Source organism: Lepus europaeus, chromosome 13 (genome assembly GCF_033115175.1).
Source record: "Lepus europaeus isolate LE1 chromosome 13, mLepTim1.pri, whole genome shotgun sequence".
NCBI classification, from domain to species: domain Eukaryota; kingdom Metazoa; phylum Chordata; class Mammalia; order Lagomorpha; family Leporidae; genus Lepus; species Lepus europaeus.
Genome location: NC_084839.1, coordinates 43276305 through 43289001, shown reverse-complemented (window position 1 = coordinate 43289001; position 12697 = coordinate 43276305). Strand labels below are relative to the sequence as shown.

The 12697-nt window shown below is 61.5% G+C and overlaps 1 protein-coding gene across 3 annotated transcripts in view; it reads right to left on the bottom strand.

Moving 5' to 3' along the window:
- Positions 1-591: 591 nt before the first annotated feature.
- TTC7A (tetratricopeptide repeat domain 7A) overlaps positions 592-12697 on the bottom strand; it is a 132173-nt gene continuing 120067 nt past the window's right edge. For all 3 annotated transcript variants that reach the window (XM_062209395.1, XM_062209396.1, XM_062209394.1), the window contains 2 exons: positions 10435-10637; positions 592-2798 (listed from right to left, as the gene is read on the bottom strand). In XM_062209395.1, the coding sequence (XP_062065379.1) occupies positions 2577-2798; positions 10435-10637 (425 nt within the window). In that variant the 3' untranslated portion in view covers positions 592-2576. The remainder of the gene's footprint in view (positions 2799-10434; positions 10638-12697) is intronic.

The following is a 12697-nucleotide window of genomic DNA, read 5'->3' as shown; positions in this document are numbered from 1 at the left end:
TGGGACACCAACAGCCCCGCAAGATTGAAGATGGGGTTGAGAGGGAATGGAGATGAGGCCCCAAGAGCAGGGGACCCCATTTCCAGCAGTTCAAGGGGAGTCCTCTGGGCAGCTGTCTCAGTGAGGGGGTGGGTTAGAGCTGTGGGGTGCAGCTTGGGGTCCCTTGGGGGCATACAGAGCTGCAGAGTAGATCTACATCATTTTTTAAAAAAAGATTATTTATTTGAAAGGCAGAGTTTACAGAGGGAGAGAGGAGAGTGAGATAGATCTTCCATCTGCTGGTTCACTCCCCAGGTGGCCACAATGGCCAGAGCTGGATGGGTCCAAAGCCAGGAGATCCTTCCGGGACTCCCACGTGGTGCAAGGGTCCAAGCCCTCGGGCCAGCTTCCACTGCTTTCCCAGGCACATAAGCAGGGAGCTGGATTGGAAGTGGAACAGCTGGGACTCGAACACCCATATGGGATGCCAGCACTGCAGGGGCTTTACCTAACACTACACCCCAACACTGGCCCCATTTACATCATTCTTTAATGTTTTTTGTTGCATGTTTTATAGTGTATGAGAGTACTTCAAAAAGTTCATGGAGAAAGTGGAATTACAAGGTAAGTTTATTTTGCTGCAAAAAGATTTGTGAAATCCATGTACAGTATTTTCAAAACCGAAGCCCTGTTCAGAGCCCACGGGCAGGTGGCAGGTCTCTTGTCCTCGCAGCGTGCGGTGTGGCTTCCCCGCAGCGGCAGCCCACCCGAGTGTGGCCTGAGGCTCCCCCCTGCACGCGCCGTTTGCTCAGTCGGCAATGGCCAAGGTCAGTGTTTCTGGCTCAGGGGTCCCTGCCCTAGCTTCTCCCAGCTGTGCTCCAGGGGTGGGAGGCCAGACTCGCTCTCCTCCTCCCACCCAGGCCTCCAGCTTCGGCTCCAAGCTCTGCACCCTCCCGAACCCCTCACCTCTCATGCCCTCCCACCGGGCAAGCCTTGACCTCCGGAAATCCAAACCTTCTCCGAGGGCCTCCCCTTCCGCCCCTTCGTCCCCCGCACCCCTGCTGAGCTGTCTGGCCCAGGCCTTGGCCCCGCTGGCTTCTCCGGCCTCCCTCGTCCTGTGACACCGCTCTGGGGGGCCCGGCTCCAGGGCTGGATGAATGAGCACGGGGCTGCGGACAGCTCGGCTTCCGCTCAAGGGTCTCTATTCAATCCGCAAAGCCACTGCCGGCCACGCACCCCAGCCGCGGTGGCTCCCAACAAGGACAGGTTTTGATACACAGCTGACGCCTTTCCTGTCACCAAGAGTTGGCTGTCAACACCTTGAGGCACCTTAAGCTGAATCAATAGTATTTGGCTTTTTCCTAATTAAAGAAAAAATAGACCTCTATCATATTCATATACATATATATTTATATTTATATACACACGTACACATACAGAGCTCCTTCAGCCAGAGGCAAAGGAGTCAGTGTCCTCTGGGATGCTCCTGACGGAAGCCCGGGAGGGCCAGGCTCCCAGCATCACCACCTTGGGGCACACGGTGCGGAGCCAGCGCAGTGCGCGGCGGCCTCCAGGGGCCCTCTCCCTCCGTGGCAGATGGGGTGATGACAAAGCACGCCTCCCCCAGCCAACCTTCCCATACAGCTGAAAATGGGAGCAGTACCAGATGGAGCTTTGTACCCCAAAACCCAAAGTGTGGGCCAGAAGGGACTTCCCCGGCGGGCCTGCAGGGCACTGACTTGTGAGACAAGTCCACAGCGGGCCGGAGCCCTGCGCACGGGGTCTGTCACAGACACGGCCCCAGGCTGCAGCACTCACATGGCCTCAGGACCCCAGAAAGCACAACCACGGGCTGCGGGGGACAGTCCCTGAGGCCGCCTCTTGCGCGTTCCTAGGCCTCCAGGGACCTGTGGGGATGGTGTGTGGACTGCAGCATTAGTAGGGCTGCTCCTTGAGCATCAGAAGGCTGCATGCTACCCTGAGGCTCATCATAGGGGCCGCTGGCTGAGCGCCTACAGACGCCACTGGGCTGTGGGCAGGGCACAGCTCTCGTGGAGCGGGTCTGGTCACCACAACTTGGCCAAGTCACCGAGGGTTCAAGCCAGATTGTCTCCCAGGCACCCAGGCAGGAGGCCAGGAAAAGCCCCTTGGCCCAGCTGGAGGTGGCTGTGGGCTCATCTGTGGCGCTGCAGGGCTCAGAGCCAGGGCTCGGGAGCCAGGCTTGTGCAGAGCTGGCCGGTCTAGGTGTCAGGGACGTCGAGACAGGTGGGGGCGCGTGCCCACGACACATGGGCGTGAGTGCACGCTTGGCTGGCACCTGCTGGGAGCTGTGCTCTCCTAGCCACTTCCCCGTGCAGAAATGCCACCGTGTCAGCGGCCCAGGGAGCGAGGATTTGCTTCAGATGCAAATCTTGTCCACCTGGCTCCAGATGAGCAGCACCCAGGCCCAGCCAGTCCTGGGGAAAGGCAGGGTGGCAGAGGGAAGGCGCGGGGAACTGGGCTGCAGCCCGCACACGTGCTCACTACTGATGTATTTCGCCGAGGCCCCAGCCTGCCCCTCGCGGGGCCACGCCCTCCCTGCTGCCGCTGCTCAGAGCTCAGAGCTCCCTGGGGATAATGGAGAAAGGCATCACAGGGCTGCTGGCCTCCAGCTCCAGGGCGGTGAGGAAGCAGTCGATGGCGGCCTCGTTCTGGCCCTGGGCTTGCAGCACCTCCCCCAGGCCCTGCCAGGCCTCGTGGCAGGTGCTCTGCCGCTCCACAGCGTCCCACAGCACCTTCTGGGCCAGGCTCTTGTGGCCCAGCCGACTTAGCATGAGACCCTGGGGAACAAGCACAGGGCGGGGTTAGTGGGGGGTACCAGCCTGCCAGGCAGACAGGCCCCAGTGTCCCTGGCTTGGGTGCTGTTAAGCAGCCATGCCCTTTACCCAGGCAAACCCCACGTGCTCCGGCCCAACCTGGCTTCATCCCCAGCCTCCTGGGACAACCTCTGCAGGAACTCTGTTCTCCTGGGGCCACAGACCAGGCCTTCAGGTCGCCAGACCTGGCTGCGGGTCTCGCCGTCTGGTGGATCCCAGGCGAGCCCTAACCCTCTGGCTGTTACGGCCGACTCACAGCCCCCAGCTCTAGGGCTGTGGAGAAGCTGAAATGAGGCTGTACACAGGTAAGGCACTCGGGGAGGACCTGGCACGTGCACTCTCAATGACTAGGACCCTTCGTCTCAGCCCTTGCTCCCTGCAGCACGGAGCTGCCCCGGAGCCCGGGGACACGGTCAGGCTGAGGAGCTCAGCGCCCCCGCACTGCCGTGGGAGAGAAGCCCAAGCCCGTGCGTGGGAAGGAGCTGTTCTTTGCCTGCACCAAGCAGCCGGGCTTTCTGGGGACACCTGGGTCCTAGGCCCCAGTGCCCAGCCTGGCCCAGCCTGGCAAGGGAGGCTCACAGGAGAGTGGGATGGCCAGGGTGGGAGGCAGCGTGGAGTGAACGGGCTGGCTGGGCTAACAGATGGAAGGCCCGGGGTGCTGGGGCCAGGGGCAGTGAGAAGCGTGGCCCTGCTGTTTGGCGGAAACAATCCCATTGCTAGGGAGAGGGAGGAAGTAGCAGGAATTGTCACAAAGCGAGCCTGGGAAGTGAAAGTGGCCCCCTGTGCCCTCTATATCCTCTTTTCACCACCCTGGGAAGAGTACAGAGGGGACAGAGCCGGAAGCTGGAGACAGGGGACATGACCCCCACTTTGCCTCATGGCCCAGAAAGGCTGCTTTGTGTCATTCCATAGATGTCCACTCCAGCCCTCAAGGGTCACACAGGTTGGCAACACAGGGGACTCTCCTTCTCTTGTTCAAAGATAAAAGGCAAAGCCCTGACATGCACTTCCTGGCCAGGGTGGGGGTGCAGAGCTGCCTTCTCTGTGCCTGGAGCCCCCTCTCTGGCGCCCGCCCACTGATGGCCATGGACATTTTTAGCTGGAACATTTTCCTCCTCGCTGAGCTCCCCAGAGTTAGGCCCTCCGTTGCTATGGCGACGCACCAGGGAAGATGCACATGCCTGATTTCATAAAGTCCTCCGAGAGCCTGGAACACGGCCAATCAGGCAAGACTGAAATGGTGCTCACTCGCTCTCTCCGGAAGTCCTGGGACAAGCCTCTCCCGCCCCCTCTCCCTCTGCCGAGCGGAGGTCCTGGGGCCAGGGCCAGGAGAGGACGAAGCACTGTACTCCTGCTGCCTCTGAGGCCTGGGCAGAGCTGCGCCCAGGCAACCACACACACCGAGGCATGCAGGGGACAGGGAGCAGCGGCCAGCTGGGAGTGGTGCTGACTCAGGGCTGCCCAGGAGCAGGGACAGTGGCCGTCTGGCCAGGAGGGCTCCAGGCCAAGCGACTCTGCCCACACGGCCCGAGAGCAGAGCGGAGCAGCTCCCAGTGGAACCGGGCCCATGGGGAGGAGGGGAGGAAGGCGAGCTGACAGCCGCCAGATACCAAAATTGAGCACCAAAAATGGAAGGTTTGGGCCCTGTGAGTCCTGCCACGGGGAGCCAGCGACAGAGCAGAGGGCCAGGCCGGCTGGGCCCCCTGAGGTGGGTGGGGCCTAGTGGCTTCTACACAGGAGGCTTTGAGCTTTCTTCCATGAGCTTCTGTTTAAGAAGAGTCCCACTGCTAAAACATGAGTTGGAAAGTCCTGATCCAAGATGCGTGTGGGTGTTTGGGAAGGGGCCAGATGCGTCTGCAGGCTGCACAGCATGTACGTGCGAGCGTGTGAGCGTGTGTGCTGCTTTCAGTTTGGAAGGTTTGCTGTAGGTTTCCCCCATGTCCACGGGGAGGCAAAGGCCCGGCTCGGCAGCAGGAAGCCCGGTGGGGCTGGAACCCCAGCACTGCCACTGACAATGCTGTGACCCCAGGCTGGTGGCCAATCATCTTGGAGCCATGGGGTCCTCCTCTGCAACTGGGGGGATGGCTTGGGCCTTCCTGGTAGGGCTGCTGTGAGGATCTGGTCTCAGTGAACTTGAGCAAGTGCAGCCGGGGCCACGTGGTGGGCAGAGACAATGGCAGCGAGTCCTTTGGGCGGGAGGCGGGGGGAGTGGCACAGCTGATGTCTAGAGGCTGGGAGAGGCGAGACTGTGACTGTGGTGGGGTTGGCTCATGTCTCCCCACCCTGGGGTGCTGACCTTCCAGCCTGAAAGGAGACACCGGGCAGGGGTCAGGCTGGGGCCCACAGGCCCCGGGGCCTGTAATAGGATCAGCTGCCACCTGCCTCTGACACCAGCCGTGTTAGTGTTTGGTAGCAACTCAGGGCTGTTTGCTGCCTGACAACTAGGCAGGGCCCAGCCCCAGAAGAGCCAAGGCCTCACCTGCTCCGCCCCAGCTTGCACCATACCGAGCATCTACCCACAGCCTCCTGGCTCCCCCACTTGCCCAGAGAAAGGAGAGACACAGCACTGGTGTCTCAATTCCAGCTGCCTGTCCTTGCTTACTGGACATGAGAGCCCAGGCCTGCCGAGGGCGCCCAGCCTGGGCCTGCCCTGGGCAACACCACAGCTGCACGGCCAGCCACAGGGGTCAGAAACCTCATGCAAGCTGGTGATGCAGCCTGAGCACTGCACCTGCTGGTGGAGCCACCCACATGGCTTCAGGGAGAGGCAGGGCTAGGCGACATTCCCAGAAATTTCCACCTCCTTCCACCCCTTTTCACTCCTGGAGCTGTCTGCACGTCTGCCCGGGTCCTGCTGTCCCAGGAAGCCTTCCCTGAGGGTACAGACCTCCCACCCGCAATGCCCGAACAGCCACCTTGAGGTCATGGTCCCTGACTGTGGGCTCTTGTACAAGGAGACAAGGGCCCCGTCTCCTGCCTGGATTGCTATTCACCACAGGAGGGTCCTGGATGCAGAGCCAGGGACACACAGGCACTTAGGGTGCTTAGTGACCGGGGACAGCAGGCCAGGGGTGTGCCCCAGGGAGCTTAGCAGCAAAACCCTGCCTCTTAGGGCCACGAAGGCGGGCACCCCAGAGACCCAGGGCCTGCTGGGTCCTGGGCTCACCCTGGGTGGTGACTGAGGGCAGGTTCTCTGTACAGGTGTGGGGTGGGGCTGGGGGCTGCAGTCTGGGCTGAGCAGTCCTGCTGCCAGGCCTCCCTATGCATTAGGCTCCTGACCCAGGGGGCAGAGGGCCGGCAGGGAGGTGGGGGTGGGTGTCCCTTTCCCTGGGGGGAGGCCCATCCCGGGAGGCTGCCCGAGTGCTAGGCTGGGCCAGCTGCGGTCTAGGCTGAGCGCCCCCCCCCCCCCCGCCCCGCCTGCCCTCAAGTATTTATAGAAGTTATTTTGGGAATTTTCGTTCTGAGCTCAAGGCACATTCCTGGGATTCTGTGACAGACTTTCTAGCTGGGAAGCTGGGAATCAGCTGGCGGCCACTGGAGCCTCCTGTTCCCTGGAGCCCACAGTCTGGGGACACTGGGGCTGCAGGGAGGGGCCTCCTCCACGGCAAGGGGAGGCGGAGGACACACCCTCCCAGCCCTCAGGTGTGTCAACCTGTCTGACCGGGTGGAAACCCTGCCCCTCCTAGCACATCCGTCTGTGCTAGTCCTACTTCCTCCAGGGAGAAGGGGCACACCTCCCTACAGACCCCACCCGGCGTCTTGCCCACAGGCTCCTCCCAGGGCTCCAGGGAGGCGATTCCTCTTCCTGGGTCCTCCACAGGTGATGTCCCAGGACCCCAGTGGGAGGAGGGCGCCTGCCTTCAGTGGGGCGGGGCCAGGCCTGGTCAAGATTGGCTTGACCATGACAGGCCACATCCTGGGGGACTCCAGAGCTCAGAGACCTGCCAGGAAGTGGATTCCTCAACTCGCCCCACCTCCAGGGAGGGGTCTGGGCCCTTCTTCTGTCCCCTTTCGGGGCTCATTAGAGGAGGCTGCAGCTGAGCCCTTGGACTCCAGGTGCTAGAGGCGAACCCCAGTGTTGGGGCATGGGAAAGGAGCCCAGCCTAAGAGGGGTGGTGACGGCCTGCTTGGTTTGGGGGCGCTGGTGGTAGGGGCAGCGCTGGACCTGTGGGTTAAATCCTGCTGTGCAATGCCTCTTTGGACAAAACCGATTCTGGAGCTGTTATGCTGCCAGCACTCAGCTCTCATTCGGATCTGAATCCGGGGCAAGCTGTCTTCCCCGCCTCTCCTCGGGTGTCCATGGACTTCAGGAGCCACGCCCAGCCTAAGGTTTCCCAGCAGGGCGGAGCCTCACCTGCCCCAGGAGGGAGCCTGTGACACACACAGGTCACAGCCTCCCCCCTTCCCCCTGGGGCAGTACAGGCCAGGGGCACCGGAGACAGCACTCAGAGGAAAATCACCTCCCGGGGGGCCGAGGGGCCAAGGCGTTCGGACTGAACTCTGCCAAGCAGAAGCATCAGCCCTCTCGCTGGCCTGCCCGGTGCCTGTCTCCGTCTCTAACATACATGTAGAGCCAAGGGCAAGACTTCGAGGTCCTCCCATTCCTCAGGCTGTCTGGACCCCTCTGAACCACCAGCTCAGGAAGTGAATGAGGAGGGAGCAGCTCAGAGCGGCAAAGCATCCCCTGCTGTGCTGTGCACCTGCCGGCCCCGCCCAGCAGCACTGGGCCCTTCACAATGCCGGGCACTGGGATCCACTTCTTGGCTGCTTGGGACACCTATGCCCTGTAGAGCTGGGGTACAGACGCTGAGCAGCCTGGCATGGCACAGGCCGGGGTGCGGGCCGAACAGCACCTCCCCAGGAGCCCGCCACCACGGCCTGACACACAGACTGCAGGACCCTAACAAGCTGCTGCCCTCCCTGCCAGCCGGGCTCAGTCTGGCCCTGCGCGAGCTACACTCTCGCCCTGCCCCTCAGGCAGTCGGGGTCCAGGGCCTGCACATCCGCGCCTTGGCCAGGTTTCCCAGGTGGACTCATGAGGACCCAGAGGCTTCGCTGCAATGAGTCTGGAGCATGGCTCAGGGCTTCCACTTCCCTCTGCAGACCAAGACCATGCAAACACGGCCTGGGAGGAGCTACTCCTCCAAGTGACGAAGGCGAAAACAACGCTAACTGCAGGACTGCTGACATTAAATTATTTAACCGTAACCCTAGGTGCTTGGCACAGTGGGCCCCATTCTACAGATGCGAATCCTGAGGCTCAGGCAGGCTAAGGAACTTGACCAAGGTTAAACAGTGAATACAGGCAAAGTGAGCTGGAGTCCAGGTTGGCTCCAACCTGCAGGCCACCTCCTCCAGAGCCAGGTGTCCTGCTGGAATCTGAAAAGCCACCCCTGAAGTAACCTCAGAGATTGCACTGAGGTCCTGGCCCTGCCCTCTGCCAGCTCGGCACCCTGCTGGCATCGAGGCCACTCCAGCAGCATAGGGATACCTGGGCCAGACCCTCATGCTCCCAGCAGCGTGGGCCAGGAGAGGTTGGCCTGGCAGCCCCGCCTCTGATTAGAGTAACACTGGGACCTAGGGACAGGAGGGCAATTGCCAATTACAGAAGGGGACAGCAGGGGTATGGAAGCTGCAGGTGTCCTTTCCAAGTCACCCAAGAGAGTCCGAGCCAGAGCCAGAGGCAGATCCCGGATGCCCCCAGTCCCAGGCCAGCACAGGGAAGACAGGCAAACAGGGAACAGCTCAGAGGAACATGCCCAAGCATCCACACGGCCTTAGGGAAAGAGCGCTTGGTGAATCTCCCCCAGGCTTGCAATTTCCTATTCTTTTTGCATGTGTGTGGGCAGCTGGCAGGAACAGAGCGTGTGGAGAGGGGAGCTGCCCACGCAGGAGCCGACGGCCCCTCTGCTTGCCTGTAACTTCACAGGTGGGCAGGCCTGGCTCCGGCGTGCCCCAGCGTCACCAAATCAGCAAGGCACCCGGGAAACAGAAAAGGACCATTTCAGAAACAGCTGCAGGGAGCCACTCTGGACAGCCAGGCGGTTACCATGGAAACCCACCCTTGGAAACGGCTTTGATTTCAGGAAACTGTCTACAAACAATCATAAGCATAAATGAAAGGTGGGACACCGTTCCTGCAAAGTCCTCCTTGGTGCTGATGTCGCCACGCTTTAGGGCCTGGCTGCAGGCGCTGATCCACGAAGGCAAGGGAAGGAGGACATCTCTGCCTTGGCCACGGGCCTGAGGACGGCCCACATCCTCCCTCCCACCTCCCTAATCAAGTTTCTGGACGTGACCTCTGGCGAGGCATTCATCAGAGACGCTCACAGCTGAATTGCAAGGGGAAGGAGTGGTGCTTTGCAGAAAACAAACATTTGCTGAGCCGCCCGGCAGGCGACGTGCAGCCACCGGAAGGGAACAGGGGCCAGGGGGTGATGGGATCTTTGTCCCATGTCGTTTTCCAAGACTCGTGTCTTACAGAGATGACCCAGCCTGGCCCCGCCCCGGTGTGCAGTGTCCGCTCTCTTGGCGACACCTCCGCCAGGTGATCACCGAGCACTATGACCTGTAACATTCTCCCTGACACTGGCTTCACCCTGCGGGCAGATCAGACCCTGCTTGGCAAGGACGGCCCTTCGGCCCCCCGGAGCCCTTCTCCTGAAGCTTCAGTGTGTTCCACCTGGCAGGCGTCAAGGATGCCCTCTCGCCATTCTAAATGGCTCTGGAGACCTGGGACAGCCAGGGCAGAACCGGCTCCCAGGTAGGGAAGGTGGTTGCTAACTGTGGGCTCCTGTTAGCCTTGAACATCACCTGTGCTCATACAGGCTTGGACCCTCTCAGCCCCGCCTCTGAGTGTTATCGTGATGCCTGCTCTCTGGATGCGGCCACGGAAGGCAGGGGGAAATGGCTGTTGCAAGGATCTCCTACACCACCCATCACGGCAGGACTCAGTTAGGTTTTCCTTGGACCAGAGGATCCCCACCGGACAGATTAGGTAACACCAAAGTCCCGAGACGGTGACTGACTTGCTCAGGGTCACCGAGCGTCAGAGTGGCAAGGCCAGGACAAGGGCCCCGGCCTCCTGATCCCCAGCCTCTGAATCGTCCTCCAGCGAGGCTGCTGTGCACTGGGCACCTGAGTCCAGAGCCCATGTCCCCGGACCGGGGCTGCTGGGCCTTCTTACCATGCCAGCAACCATTTGCCATGTGTTTGCACCAGGCCCGGCATCACAGACTGCCCTGGAACACCCCAAAATCCCACCAAGGAGAGGGAGGCATCCCAACCATCAGAGAGGAGGGGGGAACCTGCCGAGAGCCCAGACGAGGATCAGATGAGCAACAATAAGAGTCCTCTGGGGCAAAAACGTCACAAAAGCCACAAAGCAGCCTGAAGGGGAACTGTCAGGGTCTGCGGCGGGGAGACAGAGCAAGAGACAGCAAAAGTGAGTGAGCCATCACTCACGGTCAAGCTGGAGGGGGCCACCAACCCAGACACAGCTACAGCCACAGCCACAGCAGCAAGGCCCTGGCAGGCAGTGGGGCCGAGGCAAGGAGGGCCAGGCGGGGCCAGGGCCTGGGGCCTCGGCAGGCGGACTCACCAGGCTGTGCATGATGTGCACTCCGTCGGGGTTCACCGTGAGCGCCTCCTGGTACAGCTGCTTGGCCTCCTCCAAGCTGCCCTTCGCCTCGGCCAGCCGGCCCCGCATGTAGAGCACCGAGTGAGAGGTGGGGAAGAGGCCCGCCGCCTCCTGGATGCAGAAACCGGCTTCCTTGAGGTGTTTTTGCTCCATGAACAGCTCAGCTGTGAAACCAGAAGGTGCGTGGGAGGTGTGAGTGGTGGGGAACCGGTCTGCGGTGAGGGCCACGGCCCCCCTGGCTCCCAGCACAGGGCAAGCTCACTGTGGGAAGCAGGGTCAAACCAGGGACGGGAAGGCACTGTCTCCGTGTCAGGCACCATGTGAAGCGCTCCCCACACAGTCTCAGGGGACGCTCACACAGCCCAGACAGCAGGAAAGACGGCACCTGCCCACGGCTACAGGAGTCAGCCATCGGAGCCAGGGTTTGCCTCAGGCTGTCCGACTTTGAGGCCCGGCACTGGAGACACAAATGGCGTCCCCTAGAGCTGGGAGCTGGCCCAGGTGACCCTGGCTGCTGCTGCATGTCCTGGGAGAAGGGACGGAGGCTCCGGAGGCCTCTAGGGGTTGGGTGGGGGTGGGAGGCTGACTGAGGTCAGGGCGAGATAGGGCAGGCTGCAGCCAAGGCTGGGGGTGGGCGAGGAGGGGATGGAGGCTCTGGGAGCACCTGCTAAGGGGCAGAGCGGGGCTCCACCCAAGCTACAGAAGTCACCACCTGCATTCATGGAGAGCTAGTTGCGAAATCCTTTGTCTCATTAACCTTCCCTGGGCTGGCGGAGGGTGGGTAAGGGTACTATCAGGGTCCCTACTCTAAAAAGCCAGGCTGATGAAGGATGAGCTCACCCCACTCCCCTGGGAGAAAGGGCAAAGCCAGGGCTGGAACCCAGCAGCCCCTGGGCTGCCTGCACAACCGGCACACACACACAGGACCAGATCTGCCTCAGAAGCCCCCTCGGGGCGGGGGTGGGGGTGGGTAGTGTCCTCAATCCTGGGCCAGCCCACACAAATGCACATTTCCATCCCACGCTGCCCAGGCACACGCCCCCAGCAGGCAGTTTTAGAATGGCTCTCAGCTGGCCTGGCAGCCGCTTGGCTCCCCGTCCTCAGCAGCTCGCCACCAGTGCTGGTGCCCATGTGGAGGCCACAGAAGGACGGCAACCCAGATGGGCGTGCAGGAGGCCGGCAGAGTCTGCTGGTGGCGGTGCCAAGAGCTTTTCCTAGCACAGGCTGAGAGCTGAGGTTATGCTGGTTCACAGTACGTCTGGCACGGGGTGGGTAACACACATCACCAGTGCGAACTCCCAGAAAGAGGGTGAACAAGCAGGCCCAGGCACTCCCTCTTCCTGTCCTGATAGGATGTCCGGCAGGATGCAGACCTCAGGAAGCCCTTGGCTGCTGCGCGCAGCACGTGGGGCCCTTAGCGCCAACACTGCCTGAGGTTCGTTGTGCAACCCAAGCAGCTCGCCACACCCAAGATGCTACCGAGGGCTTCTGGAGCAAGCGTGCTTCTCTCCACTGAAGCCGAGAACCTGGGAGTGTCAGAGAATTTGTTAAACCGAGAGAAACCAGGCTCCTGTGATGAGAGAGAGAGAAAGAGAGAGAGAGAGAACGAGAGCGCGCGCGCAATGCAGGCTCTTGTCCCTTGAGGCAGGATGACATGGAGCTGCTCAAGGCAGAGAGCATGGAGAAGGATACAAACTCAGGGCCTGGCGGGGAGGGGTGGGCAGTGGCCAGGGACTTGGCCATCTTGGCCTCAGCTCTCCTGTTCTGCTCTGCTGGAGGTGCTGAGCAGGCCGCCTTCACAACCAAGTGTCTCACATGCAAGCATTCTGCTCTCACTGCGTGCCACGTCCTCCCATGAGAAGGAGAGAGTGGAGACGGAGCTAGGGTGGGGACCGCTGAGCCACTAAGCCCCGTGGGAGGCCCAGGGCACAGGAGCAACAAGCGTCAGTTCTGAGTGTTATGGCACTCGGAGCGGGTCGGATCAGTGCTGCGGGTGTGGTCAGGGAAGTCTTCCTGGGGGCAGCAGCATTTGAGCTGGGACCCGAAGGCTGCAGGGCCATCTGGGCCGGCAGAGGAGCAGGGAGGCCGTGCTAACCCGGAGGGCTGGGCTCCACCGCAGCTAAAGAGGACAGGGCAGAGGCAGAAGGAAGTGTGGGCGTGTGCATGGCAGTGGGTGAGGAAGCTGCTTCCTGCACAAGGGTCAGGTTCTTTAGAGCTCGCCCCA